The sequence below is a fragment of the Pristis pectinata genome, chromosome 23, assembly GCF_009764475.1.
Source record: "Pristis pectinata isolate sPriPec2 chromosome 23, sPriPec2.1.pri, whole genome shotgun sequence".
Taxonomy (NCBI): Eukaryota; Metazoa; Chordata; class Chondrichthyes; order Rhinopristiformes; family Pristidae; genus Pristis; species Pristis pectinata.
The window spans coordinates 3314051-3330788 of NC_067427.1; the positions used below are offsets into that span (position 1 = coordinate 3314051).

The 16738-nt window shown below is 40.1% G+C and overlaps 1 protein-coding gene across 1 annotated transcript in view; it reads left to right on the top strand.

Annotated features, from left to right (window-relative positions):
- LOC127582221 (rab GTPase-activating protein 1) overlaps positions 1-16738 on the top strand; it is a 161254-nt gene that overhangs the window by 117474 nt on the left and 27042 nt on the right. Inside the window, 3 exon segments of the mRNA XM_052037334.1 lie at positions 6185-6259; positions 8447-8572; positions 12202-12345. Coding sequence (XP_051893294.1) covers positions 6185-6259; positions 8447-8572; positions 12202-12345 — 345 coding nt within the window.

Below are 16738 nucleotides of genomic sequence, written 5' to 3' on the forward strand. Positions count from 1 at the left end.
TCCTTATTTATTTTCCTGGTGTCTGTCTTGTATTTATGATATTTGATTGAGCTCTTCTCCAAGTGGAACCAGTTGATCAAAACCCTGTCAGATCTCCCATGGCTTTCTCTCCTCAAAAAAGCAGAGCTAGTCTTATTCATTGTTTCCTGATGGAATATCCTTGCATTTTTGTTACCTTCCTCACAAATCTCCACACTCTCCCCACTGCTTTCCGGTCCTGTACTAATTGCTTACATTTTGCTAAACTAGTCAGAGGCAACAAAGTTTTCAGTAGAAATAACTGGTTCGGTAAATTGGATGAGTCTCTAGAACGTGATGTTGCAGCAACAATCGGAGCTCTCCATCAATCTCCTAATGAGCCATTCATTGTTGATAGCTTTGGTTGTGCTGATAATAATCAAATACTCTATATGGAACAGTAGAAGACAGTTCAGCTGGGAATGTTCCTTGCACAGTCAGTGAGATGTGCAGTCTTTCTCAATCTTATACATCTGACAAATCAGCAGTAAAATTTCAGAGATGTAGTTGTCTGAGATTCATCCTGACTCCACAATAATTGTAGAACATTTTGAAATAAATCACATTTGAAGTTTCTGTTATTCAACATAACACTGATTCCATGATCCAACCAGTTCCCAAATCTTCACTCTCCACAGAGTGCACCTCTCATAACCTTCAGAATGATACTTGCCCAACACACTTCAAAGGGATTGGTCAACATTGTGTTCACTCAAGGCTAGTTGGTTTTCCACTTGGGTATTATTTTCATCTAAATTATTTATCCCTCTCATTTGAAAAATGTGTTAAACATTGGTTGATACCCTCCTTCAAATTTAAATTGCAGATACATGATTTTTGTGCCTTCAGTCTTAAGTGCTTTAGTCTATCTGACTTCTTAAGTAGATTTATGAGAGTTCTAAAGATGGCTTGGGGTACCCCCTCTCCTCCCCTTCTTTGTGTTCTGGAAATGAAAGGTGAACTGAACTCTCTCTTGAACATTACAAGGATTCACTAACATTGTGCACTGATAAACAGGTAGGTCAGATCAGAGGCTGGGTGTTCTGTATGTGAGGCTCAGAGGCTTTATCACAGACGTAAGCCCAGTGATGTGATGGTCCTCCCTTCTTGGGTGCAACTGTAATACTTTGATTTAATTTTGTCACCTGACCCAAGAATGCAGAGTCAATTCTCTGACTGCCTTTACTACTTTAGGATATGTACCAGCTTGCTATGGCTTCTTCAGAAGCACCTCCCAAAACCTGTGACCTACAGCACCTAGTAGATTAAGTGCAGTATGTGCATGAGAACACCACTGAGTTCCCCTGCAAGTCACATCCTTCTGACCTGTATGTGTTGTTCTTCCTTCCTTGATTTTGACCAAGTGATGATGAAATTCCCACTTAAAAGTACCTTCAAGTGGATTAAGAAAGCCTAGTTCTGCCTTTTGAAAGGGAGCTGGTAAGTTGTATTGCCTTAACCCAATAAGGAATCAAACAAAAATCAGAGGGCTCCCTTACCAGAGAGTAGTGGAAGCAGAGCTACTCATTGAAATCCTTTTCTGAGAAGCCAGTGCCTCCATGATGTAAAGTTAGGCAGGAGCATTAAGATGTCAGTTTAGGGGACCACAAAGGACATGGTCACCACCTAATGTTGAGAAGACTGTTTCCAAGTTGATTAGGGCCACTTTGTTATCTGTTGTGAGATTTTGGTCAAAATCTAATTCTCTAAATATCTGCGCTTGGTCAACTGAAGCCATTTAGCAGGATCTAAATTGCCAGAGTTTTCTAAAGTCTGCCTGTTAACCCTGTCGTAGGTACATTAGGGTTTATAGAAGTGCTGATATGGTTTTTACTCAGGAATGTTATGACATTTAAATGGATCATACTCTGAATAAGTTCTTATGTTTTTAGTGGCTAATATTAAAAATGAACTTGTATCTGCTTAGCAAGCTTTCACTGGTACAATGAAGTTAAACACCCATACTTTGGCTGCAGAGCAGTGAACGTGGTCCATACCAGTAGATGTGATCGTTGGTTTCCAGTGTAACCATTTCCTGGAATGTAACGCCATTTACTAAATTGTGTGTAAGTTCGGCTTCCATTGGGTCCCAATAAAGGTATCCATACATCATGCTATTAAAGAAGGGACCCAGAATGGGAAGTAAAATCTCAAGGCAAATTATGTGAACAGAATCAACGTAGACACAAGAGATGGCAGGTGCTAGAATCTGGAGCAACAAACAATCTGCTGGAGGAACTCGGTGAGTGGGGCAGGCGAAGAGGAGAAAAAATTGAGAGGCAGATGTAACAAGGTGGGGGAGATCCCTTCTTGGCACAACCTGCCTGTCATCTTTCACCCCTCCCCAGTTCACCAATCACCTCAGACTCCAGTCTCTACTCTTTTTACTGGTCATCGCCCTTCACTCTCGGTCCTGATGCAGGGTCTCAACCAGAAATGTCGACAACATAATCAATGTGTTGGTTATTTGGTGAAAAGAAAATTGATTCTATCAGAAGACCTTTGTAATTTTATTTTAGAGACAAATCATGTCTTTGGGAAATTCTTGTAGCTTTTCATTCAATTTGTGTTTCTATGTTGGTGCTTTCTTGTACACTTAAGGTTTCAAGTTCCTGATATTTGATGACTCAGTAAAATTGTGACACCAGCGATACGTGTGGCTTTCTTCACAGGAAATAATAATTGGTGCAAGATTATGGTCTTGGCTTGCATGCTGATCAGTTTGACCTGAGTTGAGTTTAGTTGTGGAATCTGTTAACATTAAGATGAATAAAACATCTTGGGTAGAAATTTGTCCTCTGCTACCAACATGAAACATGTGACATTCAGCTTACACAACTGAGTGTGCTTCTGGAATTAGGAGACCTTCCTAATTTGTAGGAAATTCTTGATATTCATCATATTTGGTCAAATGTTGAAATTATAGTTTGGCCACATAAACATAGCAGATAGTGCTTTGTGGCAAAGCCATTTCCTTGGCATAATTTATCTTGAACACGTTCCTTTGCACAATTAATTTATGTGCTGAAGTGTTATCAAGGTCAATAGTGCAGAACACATCCTATCAGGAAAAATGCAATTCAATTCGCACATGTAATTTAGCAACTTAATGGATTTGAATCATTTAATGAAATAAAGAAAAGACTATCTGAGATGATTATATTGCTATCAAGTCCAATTTTTTCAGGCTATTATGATTTATTGCCTTCAAGTTTTGTCAATACTAATGTTAGCTTGGACAGCAAATTGCTTTATTAATACATTGAATTATTTGGTCGAAGTTCATGGATATGGTACTTATCTTTGGTTTCTGTTTCAATCCAAACTGTTGGTACACAGTGAATGTACTCTGCTTCGTTTTTTTAAAAAAAGTAATTTTTGTGATTTGTATATCATTTTTGAATGTTGATATTTGCAAGAGTATTGCTCAATGCACATAAAAACATGAAGCATTAATATTTTTATTCTGGGAAGACTTTAAATAGGTACACTACCGATCTTTTCCTACTTTCTAAATTGAAGCCATTAGAAGAATCTAATGTAGCTGAATAAATATTAATTGCTTTCTGCTTGACTTGGAACTCCGACTCGCTTCCATTTCCTGATGAGATGCGTTCAATCAGTGAATTAAGTCTTAATGAAAAATGATTACTTCTCTATTTCTTCATCTCTTGTCTGCCCATTCTTTTTGGTATTAATCGAAATGGGCAAACCAGGAGATGAGGAAACACAAATAAATGGATGACATATCCAAAATCAGTGTGTTCTAGTAACTGTCCTCTCGAAGTATCTTCTCACTGTCTGCCTTAAGTGCTGTATTTTGTGGCAAAAGTATCAAAATGGTGCTAGGATAGTCTACATTTATGTTGCAAAACATTAAGTTAAATTAATTTAACATTTTTAATCAAGGAAATGTAAAAAATTTGCTTTGCACCCCATTTACATCATTTCCCACAGTATTCCAACTGTTAATCCTCAAGTTAGAAACGGAATTTTCTTTTTGAAGTGTTTCCCTGGGAGGGAGGTGACGTTGGTTGGTGGTGGGGAGTTGAATGGGACATGGGTTGGGGGGGGAGGGGTGTGTGGGGCAGAGGAGGCAATACATTCTTCCTACCACCCAGCTACATTTTAGACCAGCCACCGTATTCATATCTGAAGGTTTAGTGGACTAGATCAGCAGAGTGTATCTGATCTTGCATCCTTTTCTTAAAAAAAAATTTGATGGGTTCCCTCATTGGGTGTGGAAAGGAAGAAAATTTCAGATGCTGAAAATCTGGAATAAAAACATAAGATTCTCTCTGTACTCTGAGGTCAGACAGTACCTGCTGTATTATCTCCTTCTCTGTCCACAGATGCTCAGCATTGATATTGGGTACTTAGATGTGATTGTTGTACATTGTCCAGATAGTTGGTGAATATGAAGTTGTATCAACCACACTAAATTACAGACACGAGAGACTGCAAATGCTGGTATTTGGAGCAACAAACAATCCACCAGAGGAACTCAGCAGGTCAAGCAGCAACTGTGGAAGGGAAGGAATTATCGAGGTTGTCGGAATCCTGGATCAGGACCTGCTGAGTTCCTCCAGCAGATGATTTGTTGCCCCAGACTAAGTTACAGTACTGCAGGGATATCTAAGCAAAAGATACAACACCAGCATTTATGTGGCAAGTTTCACAGCCAAGGACATCCAAGATTGCTTTAAGCTAATGAAGTACTTCTGTAGTGTCATACATAGCAAGCTTGCACAAAAAGTAAGTGGTAGTGACTTTGAAGGGTAATGGGAAGAGGTTCTTTTCTATTCCTCAAAATAGTGCTTTGGGATTGTGGGATGAAGGGCCTGTACTGTGCTGTACTGTCCTATGCTCCAAAATAGGAGCAGGAATAGGCCACTCGGCCCCTCAAATCTGCCCTGCCATTCAATCTGATCATGGTTGATCTGTCCCAAGCCTCAACACTTACTGTTTGTGTGAGCTTGCTATGTACAACACTAAAAAAAAGTACTTTATTAGTCTCAACTCCTCTTCTGTGCCAGTTCCACATTGCCTTCAATTCCCTGATCTTTCAACAATTTATCTACCTCCTCTTTATATACCTCCTGTGATTTAATCTCCACAACCCTGAAAGGTAGAGAATTCTAGCAATTCACCATCCTTTGTGAGAAAAACGCCTACATAGAGTTTTAAATGACCAGTCTCTTGTAAGAAAACAGAAAATGCTAGAAACACTTTGAAGGTTGGGTAACATCCAGTGAAGGATCCCAGACCTGAAATGTTAACTATTTATTTCCACAGATGCTGAGGGGGGCAGCGTTACAACAGTGATTTGCAATCTATTTGTAGCACACCATCATACTGGATAAACCTTCCACTGATTGAGATCACTTGTTTTCTTTCCCATGAAAATGTCCAGTTCTGAGAGTCCCAAATTCAGTCTTCCTCTTTCCAGGTTTTCCTCACCTGAAGTTTATAATGCATGTGGTTCAACTCAGTGATTCCAATTTAATGCTTCTGAGTTTCCAGGATGAGTTGTTAATAGCCTTCTGGCAGTCAAATAAGTTGTTCATTTGATGCTTTTAGAATGTGTCAGATATTGCCCTGCAGCCTTTTGACAATTTATTGGCGTGAAGATGAGCTTTGGAAGCTGTACTTGACCTTTCAAAAGTTAGGTTTTTTTTTAAAATGTTCATCAGTGGCAAGCAATGAGTCTCAACAAAAACAGAATTCGACCAAAGGGGAAAAGGAGTTCAGAATAATTTATATTTTGCTAATTATAGCATACAGTAAAACATGAGGCTTTTGAATCTAAAATTCCAATGTTTAAGCTTTAAAACATGCATTTCAATAGCTTTATTATTCTAGTGTTTCCCCCAGCAGTGTGAAATGAATGACATGCATTTCTAAGTGGCTTTCACATTTCTTAAACCTACTGTTGACAAATTTCCCATTTTAATATGTCACCCATATTTTTGTCCCTATTTTTTATGTAAACAAAATGTATTTTGTGGAGGCAGTGGACCTGGCAGGTAAGGATTTGAGTATTGCTTAATTTTCCTAAATCTGATGTAACCATTATGGAGTTTTCCTCTCGGCTGGTATGTTTTGTATAGATCTTGTATGATAATTGTCACAGAATACTCAAAAGCTGAAATGTGTGTTTATTCAGGCCTATTCGGTTTACGATGAAGAGATCGGTTACTGCCAAGGCCAGTCGTTTCTTGCTGCTGTGCTTCTCCTGCATGTAAGTATCAATTCAGTTGTTATGGAGCTTTCATTGTTCAAATAATAGTCCAATATGGGCTGCTATCCTTTGGATATATTTTGCTATTGTATGATCTTTTCTTAGTTCTGTTAAATTTGTTTTTAATGTTGCTAAATGCTTGCTAATACAAAATATCTCAGAGTAGTTGATGTTTAGCAAGCAGTTAGCGAATTTGCAAAGCACGGGCGATTTAAAGGGGACTTTGCTGTGCGCTCAGTTTAAAATGTTTTGACGTCCAAACCAGATTATTTCCCCTAATAAGCAAGTTTTATGCAAAAGGTTTTAGACAATTATGTGTTACAGGGATGATAATCTGTGCCAATAAAAATAATTGTTTAATCTAGAATTTCAATATTTAAAGAAACCTCTGTTTTTATAGTTGTGGTTGAGAGACTTTTACAGCAATTTTAAAGATGCTAATGTAGCAGAAAGAATCTTGCTAGTAATGCATTTAAAATTGTCACTGATGACTCTCAATTAAAGGTTGCATTCTCTCTACCACAGTCCACTGGGTAACTTGGTAACTAGGGGACTTGGTGATCCCATTCTAGACCACCACCACCATCCCCCCCCCCCCCAGTCTGTTGACACACTCTAAAATGAAAACAAAAACTGCTTGGGTAACTACACAGTTGCTGCAGAACTTTTTTCCACTTCACTTGCTGCCGATTATGATGAATATTTACTTGGTGTTTAAGTTCCAGAGGTCTGACTAACTCTGTAATTTGTGTCCATATTTATCCCTTTTATTCTCTCATCCCCGTTTATTATATTTAATAGAATTAAAAGCATTTGATAATTTCAAAATAATTAACTGAAGAATTCATATGAAAATTTTAATAGCAAATTTGCTTAAATGTCAACCTGAGAGTGGAATTTTGTCTTCAAATTGCACAGTTCCATCTTGGTATACTTTACTTTTATTCAGATATCATTTTGGGTATTTTCTATATTGTCACTCTGTTATATTCTTTTAACATCTCCTTTCCTACCAGAGGTTCTCCTTGTCTGAAAGGGTGAAGGGGTGGCCTGCTCGCTAACGACTGACATTATGCTCTTGGCTACCTGTGCAAATTTCACTTCAGGCTGTTCCCCAAACTAAAATCGAATGTACATGACAGAATTGATTAGGGGATATCTGGAATCACTCATTTCTATGCTAAATGCCTGATGATCCATCAGCAAAGTTGCTATGAAGTTTAAGTTGGCAGTACAATAAGTTTCACTGAGCTTAATTCTTGGAACAGACAAATTTCTTCCTAGAATATTATAGCATAAGTTCTGAGATCCACTGAGCAATTATATGTGTTTTTATTGGGCTAAAATGAAGAAGCTGAACTCTTCCTAAACCAGAATAAAGACTTTTAAATTTGATGGCTGGAAACTGTCTCTAACTCCACCCCACCTCAACTCGTCTGTTCCGGGATTTAGACCCAGCAATGATGGACTGGCGAAGTATTTCAAGTCAGGATGGTGTGCAACTTGGAGGTGAACCTGCAGGTGGTGGTGTTCCTTGGGAGAGGCCACAAGTTTGGGAGTTGTTGTCAGAGTAGCCTGGGCAAGTAAATGCAGTACATGCTGTAGATGAAACACACTGTAAGCCTGAGGTAGTGGGAATGAATATTCAGGCTGGTGGGATGCCAGTGGCTGCTTTGTCTTGGATGGTGTTGAGCATCTTGAGTGGTTGGCACTGCGTTCGTTCATGCAGGGACAGGTGGGAGCTATTCCCATCACACTCCTGACCTGTGCCTTTTTGGTGGCAAGGCTTTGGAGTGTTGGGGCAAGCTACTTGATGGGATGTTGTCTGGACTTGTGCTGTTTCCAGTGCTTTTGGGCACTTCTTGATGTCCCTTGGAGGGAATCAAATTGGCTGGAAACTGACTTCTGCGATGGTGAGGACCATTTGGCTGAATTTGGTTGCTGAAGTGTAATGTAAAGGGAAGTTATCTTAACAGAGTCAATAAAACAAAACTTGGTCTAATATAACAATCCACTGAAAGGGAGTGGGCAGAACTGAGAAGCTCTGAACAAATCTCAGTGATTTTCTATAGTTGGCAAAGAACCTCTGGATAGAGCTGTAATATTTGCCAGTAGTGCCAATGGTTACGTTGCTCAGACGTTTTGAGCAGTTCAAAGTAATGAGACATTTTCACTTTGTCATTTCAGATGCCTGAAGAGCAGGCGTTTAGTGTTCTTGTCAAAATCATGTTTGATTATGGACTCAGGGAACTTTTTAAACAAAATTTTGAAGACTTGCATTGCAAATTCTATCAGTTGGAAAGACTGATGCAGGTAAGAAATGTTAATATCCAAATCATTGTGTGCAGAAATGTACGTGTTGTGTTGCTGATGTTTGGGAGACGGGGGAATTGCATTCTCATGCATATAAAGTGCATCACTCATGTTATGTGTCAAAATAAAGAGCAACATGGAACTATGTTGAGCTTTTAAAAGTTAAAGTTGGGCACACGAATTTGGTAGAATACTAATAATGCTTTGGAACTATAGTGGAATAAACTCAGAAATGCCAGTCTTCCTATTACATTACTCACCAGTTGAGCACTATAGAAATAGGCTGGGATGCAGATTTTTACTGAGACCAGGCAGCAACTGTGGAGGGGGAAGCAGAATTTTTATTTCAGGTCATTGACCCTTCATCAGCAAGGAAGAGTACGGCCCCTCTATAGTTGCATTTCTATTCTAGAAATATTTAAAAAGAGATCTCTGCATGATTAAGTTCACAGTCATCTCGTCTAGAAAAAGGTTATCCTTTCAAATGTTTTCCTTGGTATTGGTAGTCTTTTAATTATAGGATTTCACATGCACCCCTAAATGGATGTTCTCCATAATTTTATCGTCAAGGAGCCTGTATGCAAAAAAAAACAGTAGAATGAAAGTGGGCAAATAGTCATTTAACATTGATTAATTTTTGTTTCTATTGCTTACCATTATTCATCTTTGCATGATTTTCTGTAATTCTTTCTAAAAGCATGATTTAACTGCACTGCAGTTTTACTCAGTACATAAGTAGATTTGACCTGTTTATTTATAACAATGCTTTGAATATTTTGATCTAAAAATATAGATCAGACCTACATGTTTTTGAAAAGCTTTCAAGTGACTGCTGACATACAATGGAACAACAACTTCTGATAGATGGGAATGTATACTGAGATTGGCAGTATAAGTCATGGGAAGAACTGAGTTTTTCCAAACCTTCTATCCTTTGGAGAAGTTTGATTTTGTGTCCTATAGCTTTTACAAGTGCCATCAATAATCTTGCCACCATTACAAATCACTTCTACTTCAACTCACTTAAACTGCTTTGACTTCTAAGTGCCCAATTTAGTTGATGGTTGCTCTACGTGAGAGTTCCAAAGTCTGTACTACTTTGATTTGCTCTTGGGCATGGAAGTAGTGGTTTAATCCCTCCTGATTGGCCACCTGAGTCGTGGTATATTAATAACTAAATATACCATTGGCACCGTATTTCTTCTTTGTGAACTTGGAATGTAGGCCTAGTCTGTCAGCACCAATGTGAAAAGTTTTGTCCTTGATAAATTCTTGGCCAAGCCATTATCACTTAACTCATCCCTATGCATTACAAATTGTCCTCCAAGCATATTCCGCAGTTTATTCGAGCTGTACTTTTTTACCTTTTGTTCTTGATCTCCGTTTAACCATTTGTATTCAGTAGGATAATTGCACGTTATGTTCATTGGGAGTTTAACTAAATGCTCTTAATCTATTACAAAAACATAGTGAGAGCAAAATTGAGATTGAAGGGCAATTGTTGGTGTTATAGGTAAGTAAGAACCACCTGAAAATGTTACTGCTTTTCTTCTCAATCACTGACAATTAAAGTTACCTTCCTGCAGATTATTGATGAACAAATGGGTACATTGCCTATAGGGCATAAAGAGACAGGTGTGCAGCATACGGCTGTCTAGCCTAATCCACCATTCAGTGAGATTGTAGCTGGTCCTGTGCCTGAACTGATCCCTTTCTCCCCTGTGTACTTTCTGTCCAAAAAACCTAAAAATATTGGTTTTCAGTATACTTAGACTGAGCACCAGCAGTGCTCAGGGATAGAGAATTCCAAGGAGCTAAGTGATTAGTTACCTGGAGATGGTGGCAGATCAATTACATAAACATTAATAGACTTTATGAATCTCGTGCCCAATCACCTTTCTGGGAGCAGTAGACCTGCCAAGTAATAAGTACACCAGAATGTTTCCCTGAATAAAATATTGACACCCTGCTTAGTGTTACCGTGCTGATTGTTTATTGAATTCTTGGTCCTCCAGTCCAAATGCAGAGGTACCCAAGCTGTATTTTGTGACTAGGGCTGTGCACTACTGTGCTAGGAACCTGCTGCCTTTGGTCCTACCGTGTCCTTTGGTACCCCCTCAGCAATGATTTGCGCCATGACTCAGTGTGAATAGTCTGCCTGCGAGGGCAGTCCTGGCAAGCAGTATAGCCATTCAGTGCTGAAGCTTGGGCTGCACTATAGTTGGCGTGGTGAGTGTGCGCCAGTCCTGGGACTGGCAGCATGTGCTCCGTGTTGACAACCTGTCTGGCATCCTATGGTCTCGTCCCCTCCTGTTGAATGTGAGGGTAGTTGCAGTCCATTGCTCTGCCCACCCCTGTGAGCTTTTTACCTTTGAAGAACCTCCAGGCTGTGATAAACTATACAACCAAACAAAGAGGGGAGGTAATAGTTTTCACCATGTCCAAAAGGTGGTAATGAGGGAGATGGTAGAGCAGGTGGTCTATCAACACACAACTCCAGCAATGGCCCACGCTCATTAGACCAGCCAGGGTGAAGACTTGAGCCCCACATGCCAGCACTGAGCAGCCACACCATTCTCCTAGGTCTGCCCGGTTCCAGCCATCACTGAGCCATGAGGTGATTGATTGCTGGGTTCATGTCAAGTTCCCAGCACAGCAATGAGGGGAGGGCAGGAGTCTGTGCCAGGTTCCCAGCATCAGTAACACATCTCTGTATATGTAATGCTCCATAGTGACCTCCTTCAGTGCTTATTCCATCAGCACACTTGTTTCTGGGAATGCATCCAGAGCGCCAAGCAAGGTGCCAGTGTATGTCTGTTTAAAATGGGTGGTACTTAGCTATTACATAGATAATTACTCCATGACCCAAATATAATCACAGCAACTTCCAGGAATTAAGTAAAATGAAAGACAGGATTTCTATAGAGTCTTCACCATCAATGGAGATACAGTTCTGCCAATTTCCAAAATGGTGCCTTGTAACTGGGCTTTTTCTGGGGGTGCTTCTTGCATGTTTGTCCCGTGTTCAGTGGATCTTTCGGCTACTCCTGTGTTCAAAAAGGCCGTACTTACAACCCCAGTTTTCTGACACTGGGGGGTAATTTGGTCCCACTTGTTCTTTCACTTCCTGCAATTCCTCAGTTATTTTTTTTAGAATTAGCTAATACATTTACTTGTGTTTGCAACTGTTTTAGGTTACCTTTTAGTACACCTAGCAACCAAAATTTGGTGGTATTGCTGTTCATGGGAGCTTGTGTGCATGTTGGCTCCTATACTTTCACACGGGTCAACACTTTGAATATACTCCATTAGCTGTAACTAATAGAGCTGTCATGGAACGTCCTGATGTGATTAAATGAATTGTAAAAGTGGCATCTTTCCCCTATCTCACATTTTTAAAAAAAATCACAAAATTGCACAGTTGACTTTGCACATCTCCAGAGCATATGCAGCAAAACCTGAAATTAGCTTCTATCCAGATGTTTTTTCAGATTACAGGAAGACAATACTAGACATGGTTCTAAATGGTTTTTGTTTGACAAGTAATCTCTCTAACATGTATGGTTACTTTTACTGGATGTGTCTAAAGCTGTGTTTCACTGTCCTGTCAATATTGTCTTCATATGCAGGAGTACATTCCAGATTTGTACAACCACTTCTTAAATATCAGTCTTGAAGCACACATGTATGCCTCCCAGTGGTTCCTTACACTGTTCACTGCGAAGTTTCCACTCTATATGGTCTTCCACATCATTGATCTGCTACTCTGCGAGGTAAGTGTATTTTTTTTAAGGAAGAAATAATTAATCCTTGGCATAAGAAGCTTCACCTAACTAAAGAACTGGCATAGAATGGTTATTGCACAGGAGGAGGCCATTGGGTCCATTGTGGCCGTGCTAGCTCTCTACTGGAGTAAATCACTAGTTTCATGCCTGGCTTCTTTAACACAGCCATACAAGATTTTCCTCACCGTATAGTTATCCAACGCGCTCAGGTTATAACCTTTAGACAGTGTTGAGTTTTATCAGTTCTTCATGGATTGCAGACCGACACTTTAATTCACTCACCTACATTTTAAATTTTTATAACATCAGCAGTAGAAGTGTGGTCACTCACCTACATTTTAAATTTTTATAACATCAGCAGTAGAAGTGTGTGTTGACCATTCAGTCCCTCAAGGCTGTTCCTCCAGGCGCTGCCTCTGACCTGACCACAACTCGTGGTACAAGTGAGCTAGATCTCCCTGCAATTTTGGATAAGTATCTTTGGTATCCTTTGCTTGGACTGTCTTTCTAGCATATTATTTTGTGGTTGCATTAGAACTAGGTACTGAAATATCAGTTCAATAAGAAGATGGAGTGCACAGCAGCACTTGGTTGGCCTCTTCGAGACAGAACATGTTTCCTGCATTTAAATTGATTTCCTTAATGCTTGATCTATCTTCCTCTTACAAGGGCAGTTTATGTACCTCACTTCTCTAGGTGGTTCATATGAACATTCACACTCCTTTGTGTGAAATGGTTGTAATTAATTTGTTGATTCATTTTCCGTCATTTGAATTCAATACTTGTTTCTTGCTGTCGATTTTGGGGACGAGATTGAACAGGTCCAACTTGTTAAGCCATATAAAAAAGTGTAAATACTATGGTTGCAGGATCAGGTTAGAGGCTGAATGTTCTGTGGCACGGACTCACCTGATTTCTTGAGAGTCTGTATTACCACCTGGCAGCCACAGGGTATGAGTGTTAATGTATATTCTTCACATGCCTGGTGAGTGCAGCTCAACACCATGTAGGGCAAAGCAGGTACCTGATCGGCACCCCTGCATCATTGTAAACATTCACCTCTCTATCTGTCTGAGCCTTCTGCAAGGTGCGTTGAGACAACTTGTCTAGGCTTTCTTGACAGCACCTCCCAAAACCACAGTCCTGGACACTAGGAGAATGGGACATAAGGCAATAGGAGCAGGAGTAGGCCACTCGCCCCCTCAACCCTGCCCTGCCCTTCACGGTGATCGTGGCTGATCTACCCCAGGCCTCTGCCAATTCCCCATAGCCCTCAATTCCCTGATCTTTCAAAAATGTATCTACTTCTTTAAACACCTCCAATCAGCTAACCTCATCTAGCGCTGGGGGAGAGAATTCCAGAGATTTACCACGCGTTCCCTTCCTGTCCTAATGTGGGCGCGACAGTCTTGGGTTACTTTCCCTAATTGCACCATAGAAGCACCTTCACATGGACTGCGATAGTTCAAGATGGCTCACTGCCATTTTGGAAATAAATGGTTGATCTTGCCAACAATGCTCACATCAAGGAAGAACTTCTTCTGATCAACGTTTGGGTAAATGAGCTCGCCTGCATAGCCTGTCCCTGTCCCTTGAGTTTCTGCAGCCAGTTTATTGAGGGGTTGTGGGACACGGTGGATATATCAGAGGTTTACCCGGATGCTGCCTGGATTAGAGGGCGTGTGCTTTAAGGAGAGGTTGGACAAACTTGGGTTGTTTTCTCTGGAGTGGTGGAGGCTGAGGGGAGACCTGATAGAAGTTTGTAAGATTATGAGAGGCACAGATAGAGTAGACAGCCGGGGTCAAAATGCTCTAATAGTAGAGGGCATACATTTGTGAGAGGGGGAAAGTTCAAAGGAAATGTGTGAGTCAAGTTTTTTTACACAGAGAGTGGTGGGTGCCTGTAATGCACTGCCAGGGGTGGTAGTGGAGACAAATATGATAGAGGCGTGAAAGAGGCTCTTAGATAGGAACGTAAATGTGCAGAGAATGGAGGGATATGGACATTGTGTAGGCAGAAGGGATTAGTTTAGTTAGGTGTTTAATTAATAGTTTGATTAGTTCAGCACAACATGGTGGGCTGAAGGGCCTGTTCTTGTGCTGTGCTGTGCTGTTCTATTTTGGTTTTGAAATAAGGTTTATAAAAAGCAACAGCTGGAGTGTCTCTGCCTCTATATGGAGGTGTTGATAAAGCTACTGTTAAACATTATAAATAAGGACAGTGAGTAAATAGGCTGTTGTGAGTTGAGGATGTACCAGATGTTCCTGTCACAGTACCTCAGAAGTGAATGAGATTACAAAGAGTAATCAAGAATGCAGATGAGGTGAAAGGTAGGCAGGGAATTACTGGTCATGACTTGTACCAAACTTCTTCACAATATTGTCAACATCTAAAATGTTTATCATGAAAGTGTGTTCACTCAAATTCATTAAACTTTTTGTCAGTTAAAAGTACAGACACCCTCAAGCCCAATCAACTTGTGTGTAAATTTTATGCTGAGCTTAATTGCGGTTGGGAAGCATCTCCTGTGCATTATTCTGGGAGCCATTCAGATGCAGCACTTTCCTTAAAATCAGGCAGCAAAAGTGTGTCTAGGGACAGGATCCAATGATTCAGTGTCAAACTGCAATTTATTCCCGAAAATACTTGTATCAGCCACATGGTGGTGCTAGATATAGGACGGTGGGTTTGGAATGATCAGGGATAGCAGTGCCGCACAGACCTCTGACTGCATGTTGTAGTTTTACAGGGTGTGTTTGAAATGGTGTTTGACAATCTTTAATTAATCACCTTGCTTCAGTCTATAAATATTGGGGTTTCGGCTGAGGTTTGATTTCAAGGAAGGTCAGTGGGTCCTTGGTATTTTTGATAAATTCAATTCAAAGATTTATTTATCCAGTTAGTTATTGTAAAACAAATAACTTGAAACCATTGCATATTTTATTATAGTCGGCCACTTCCCCATTCACTTCTGCCATTGTATTTTCTAATAACCACAAGGCCCCCTAATTTTGTGGTGATGTAAGAGAGCTCAATTTCGCACATTCTAGAAATGAGATTTCGGTATAGATCCATGCCAATTAATCCAGTCCTTTGTTATCAATTAAGGGCTGTGTAATATTACTTTGTTCAGCAGGCTGCTGTTAACCTTCCCCAAAACTAACTCAGTTTAAAATGTTACGTTGGTGCTTGCCAGTATGAGAGGTGTGTTCTAACATAATCATGATATCGGAAACCATGGAAAGTTATAAAAATGCAAATTTTGATGCCTTTTTTACTGCTCTTCCCATCTATCATAATGAGAAGAATCATGTTCCAGTCGGAAGCATTGTTAGTGAGGGATGTGGAAGAGGATCCACACTGGTTGAAGCCCAGCTTGGAACCAGGCACTGGGGCAACAAGCCATGTGCTTCTGCTTGTAGCAGCACTTGTGTTTAGATGGGGTGACTTGTAGATAAGGTGGCGAGTTTGAATTTGTGGTAGGTGGAAGAAAAGTCTGGTCAGGCTAGAAACAAAACTGCAGGCCTTGGATTAATTGCAGATCAAATAATTGGTAACCGGCTAAATTAAGGCTACCTGAAATTCTGTGCTTGACAGGCCAATTCCAGTTCAGGCAGAAGAAGAGTGCTGGCTTATATTGTCGCTGGCACAATGTGTGCCTGGTGATCCTGTGTGTGCCCACTGAGCATGTGTAATGACATCAAATAATGACCTTGGGCACTGCAAGAGGGTACAAGATGTCCAGCTTCCTCCAAGTAAATGCTACCTTTAATTTTCCACCTTTGCTAAGTCTTGTCTAAGTCTTGAGGTCTGTTTATGGTTATTACTCTGAGGACGAAGAAAGATTGTATGCTGAAAACGTTATATAGCATTGAAAACAGCCAAACATATCCATATTCATAGAGAAGAGTCACTGAATGATCAGTGACATGTATTTAAGACTAACTCTAGATGTTGTGTTAAGATACCGGCCCCATGGCACAGCTAGGTGTGTCTCGGCCTTACAGTGCCAGAGACCCGGGTTCAATCCTGACCTTGGGTGTGCTGTCTATGTGGAGTTTCTACATTCTTCCTATGCAGCATTGCCTTTTCTGTTCCTTTGATTTTTGTTAAAAGTTATGCTAAAAATAAATTAGAAGAGGATTACTGTGCAGATATAATTCCAAATGCACACCATGATGAAAGTGCATGCCTTCTGATCAGAAATATCACACGGAGATGTTCCACATTGTAATTGAGTTTGCCACCACCATCATCCTATCTGAAATAAAAACTGGTTTGCATGTTCCCAGTGTAAACTTCTTAAATTTGTTTTTAATGAATAGTTCAATTGATGGTTAAACCAGCAAGTGGAGGTTGTGTATTTTATCTGCTTAAAAT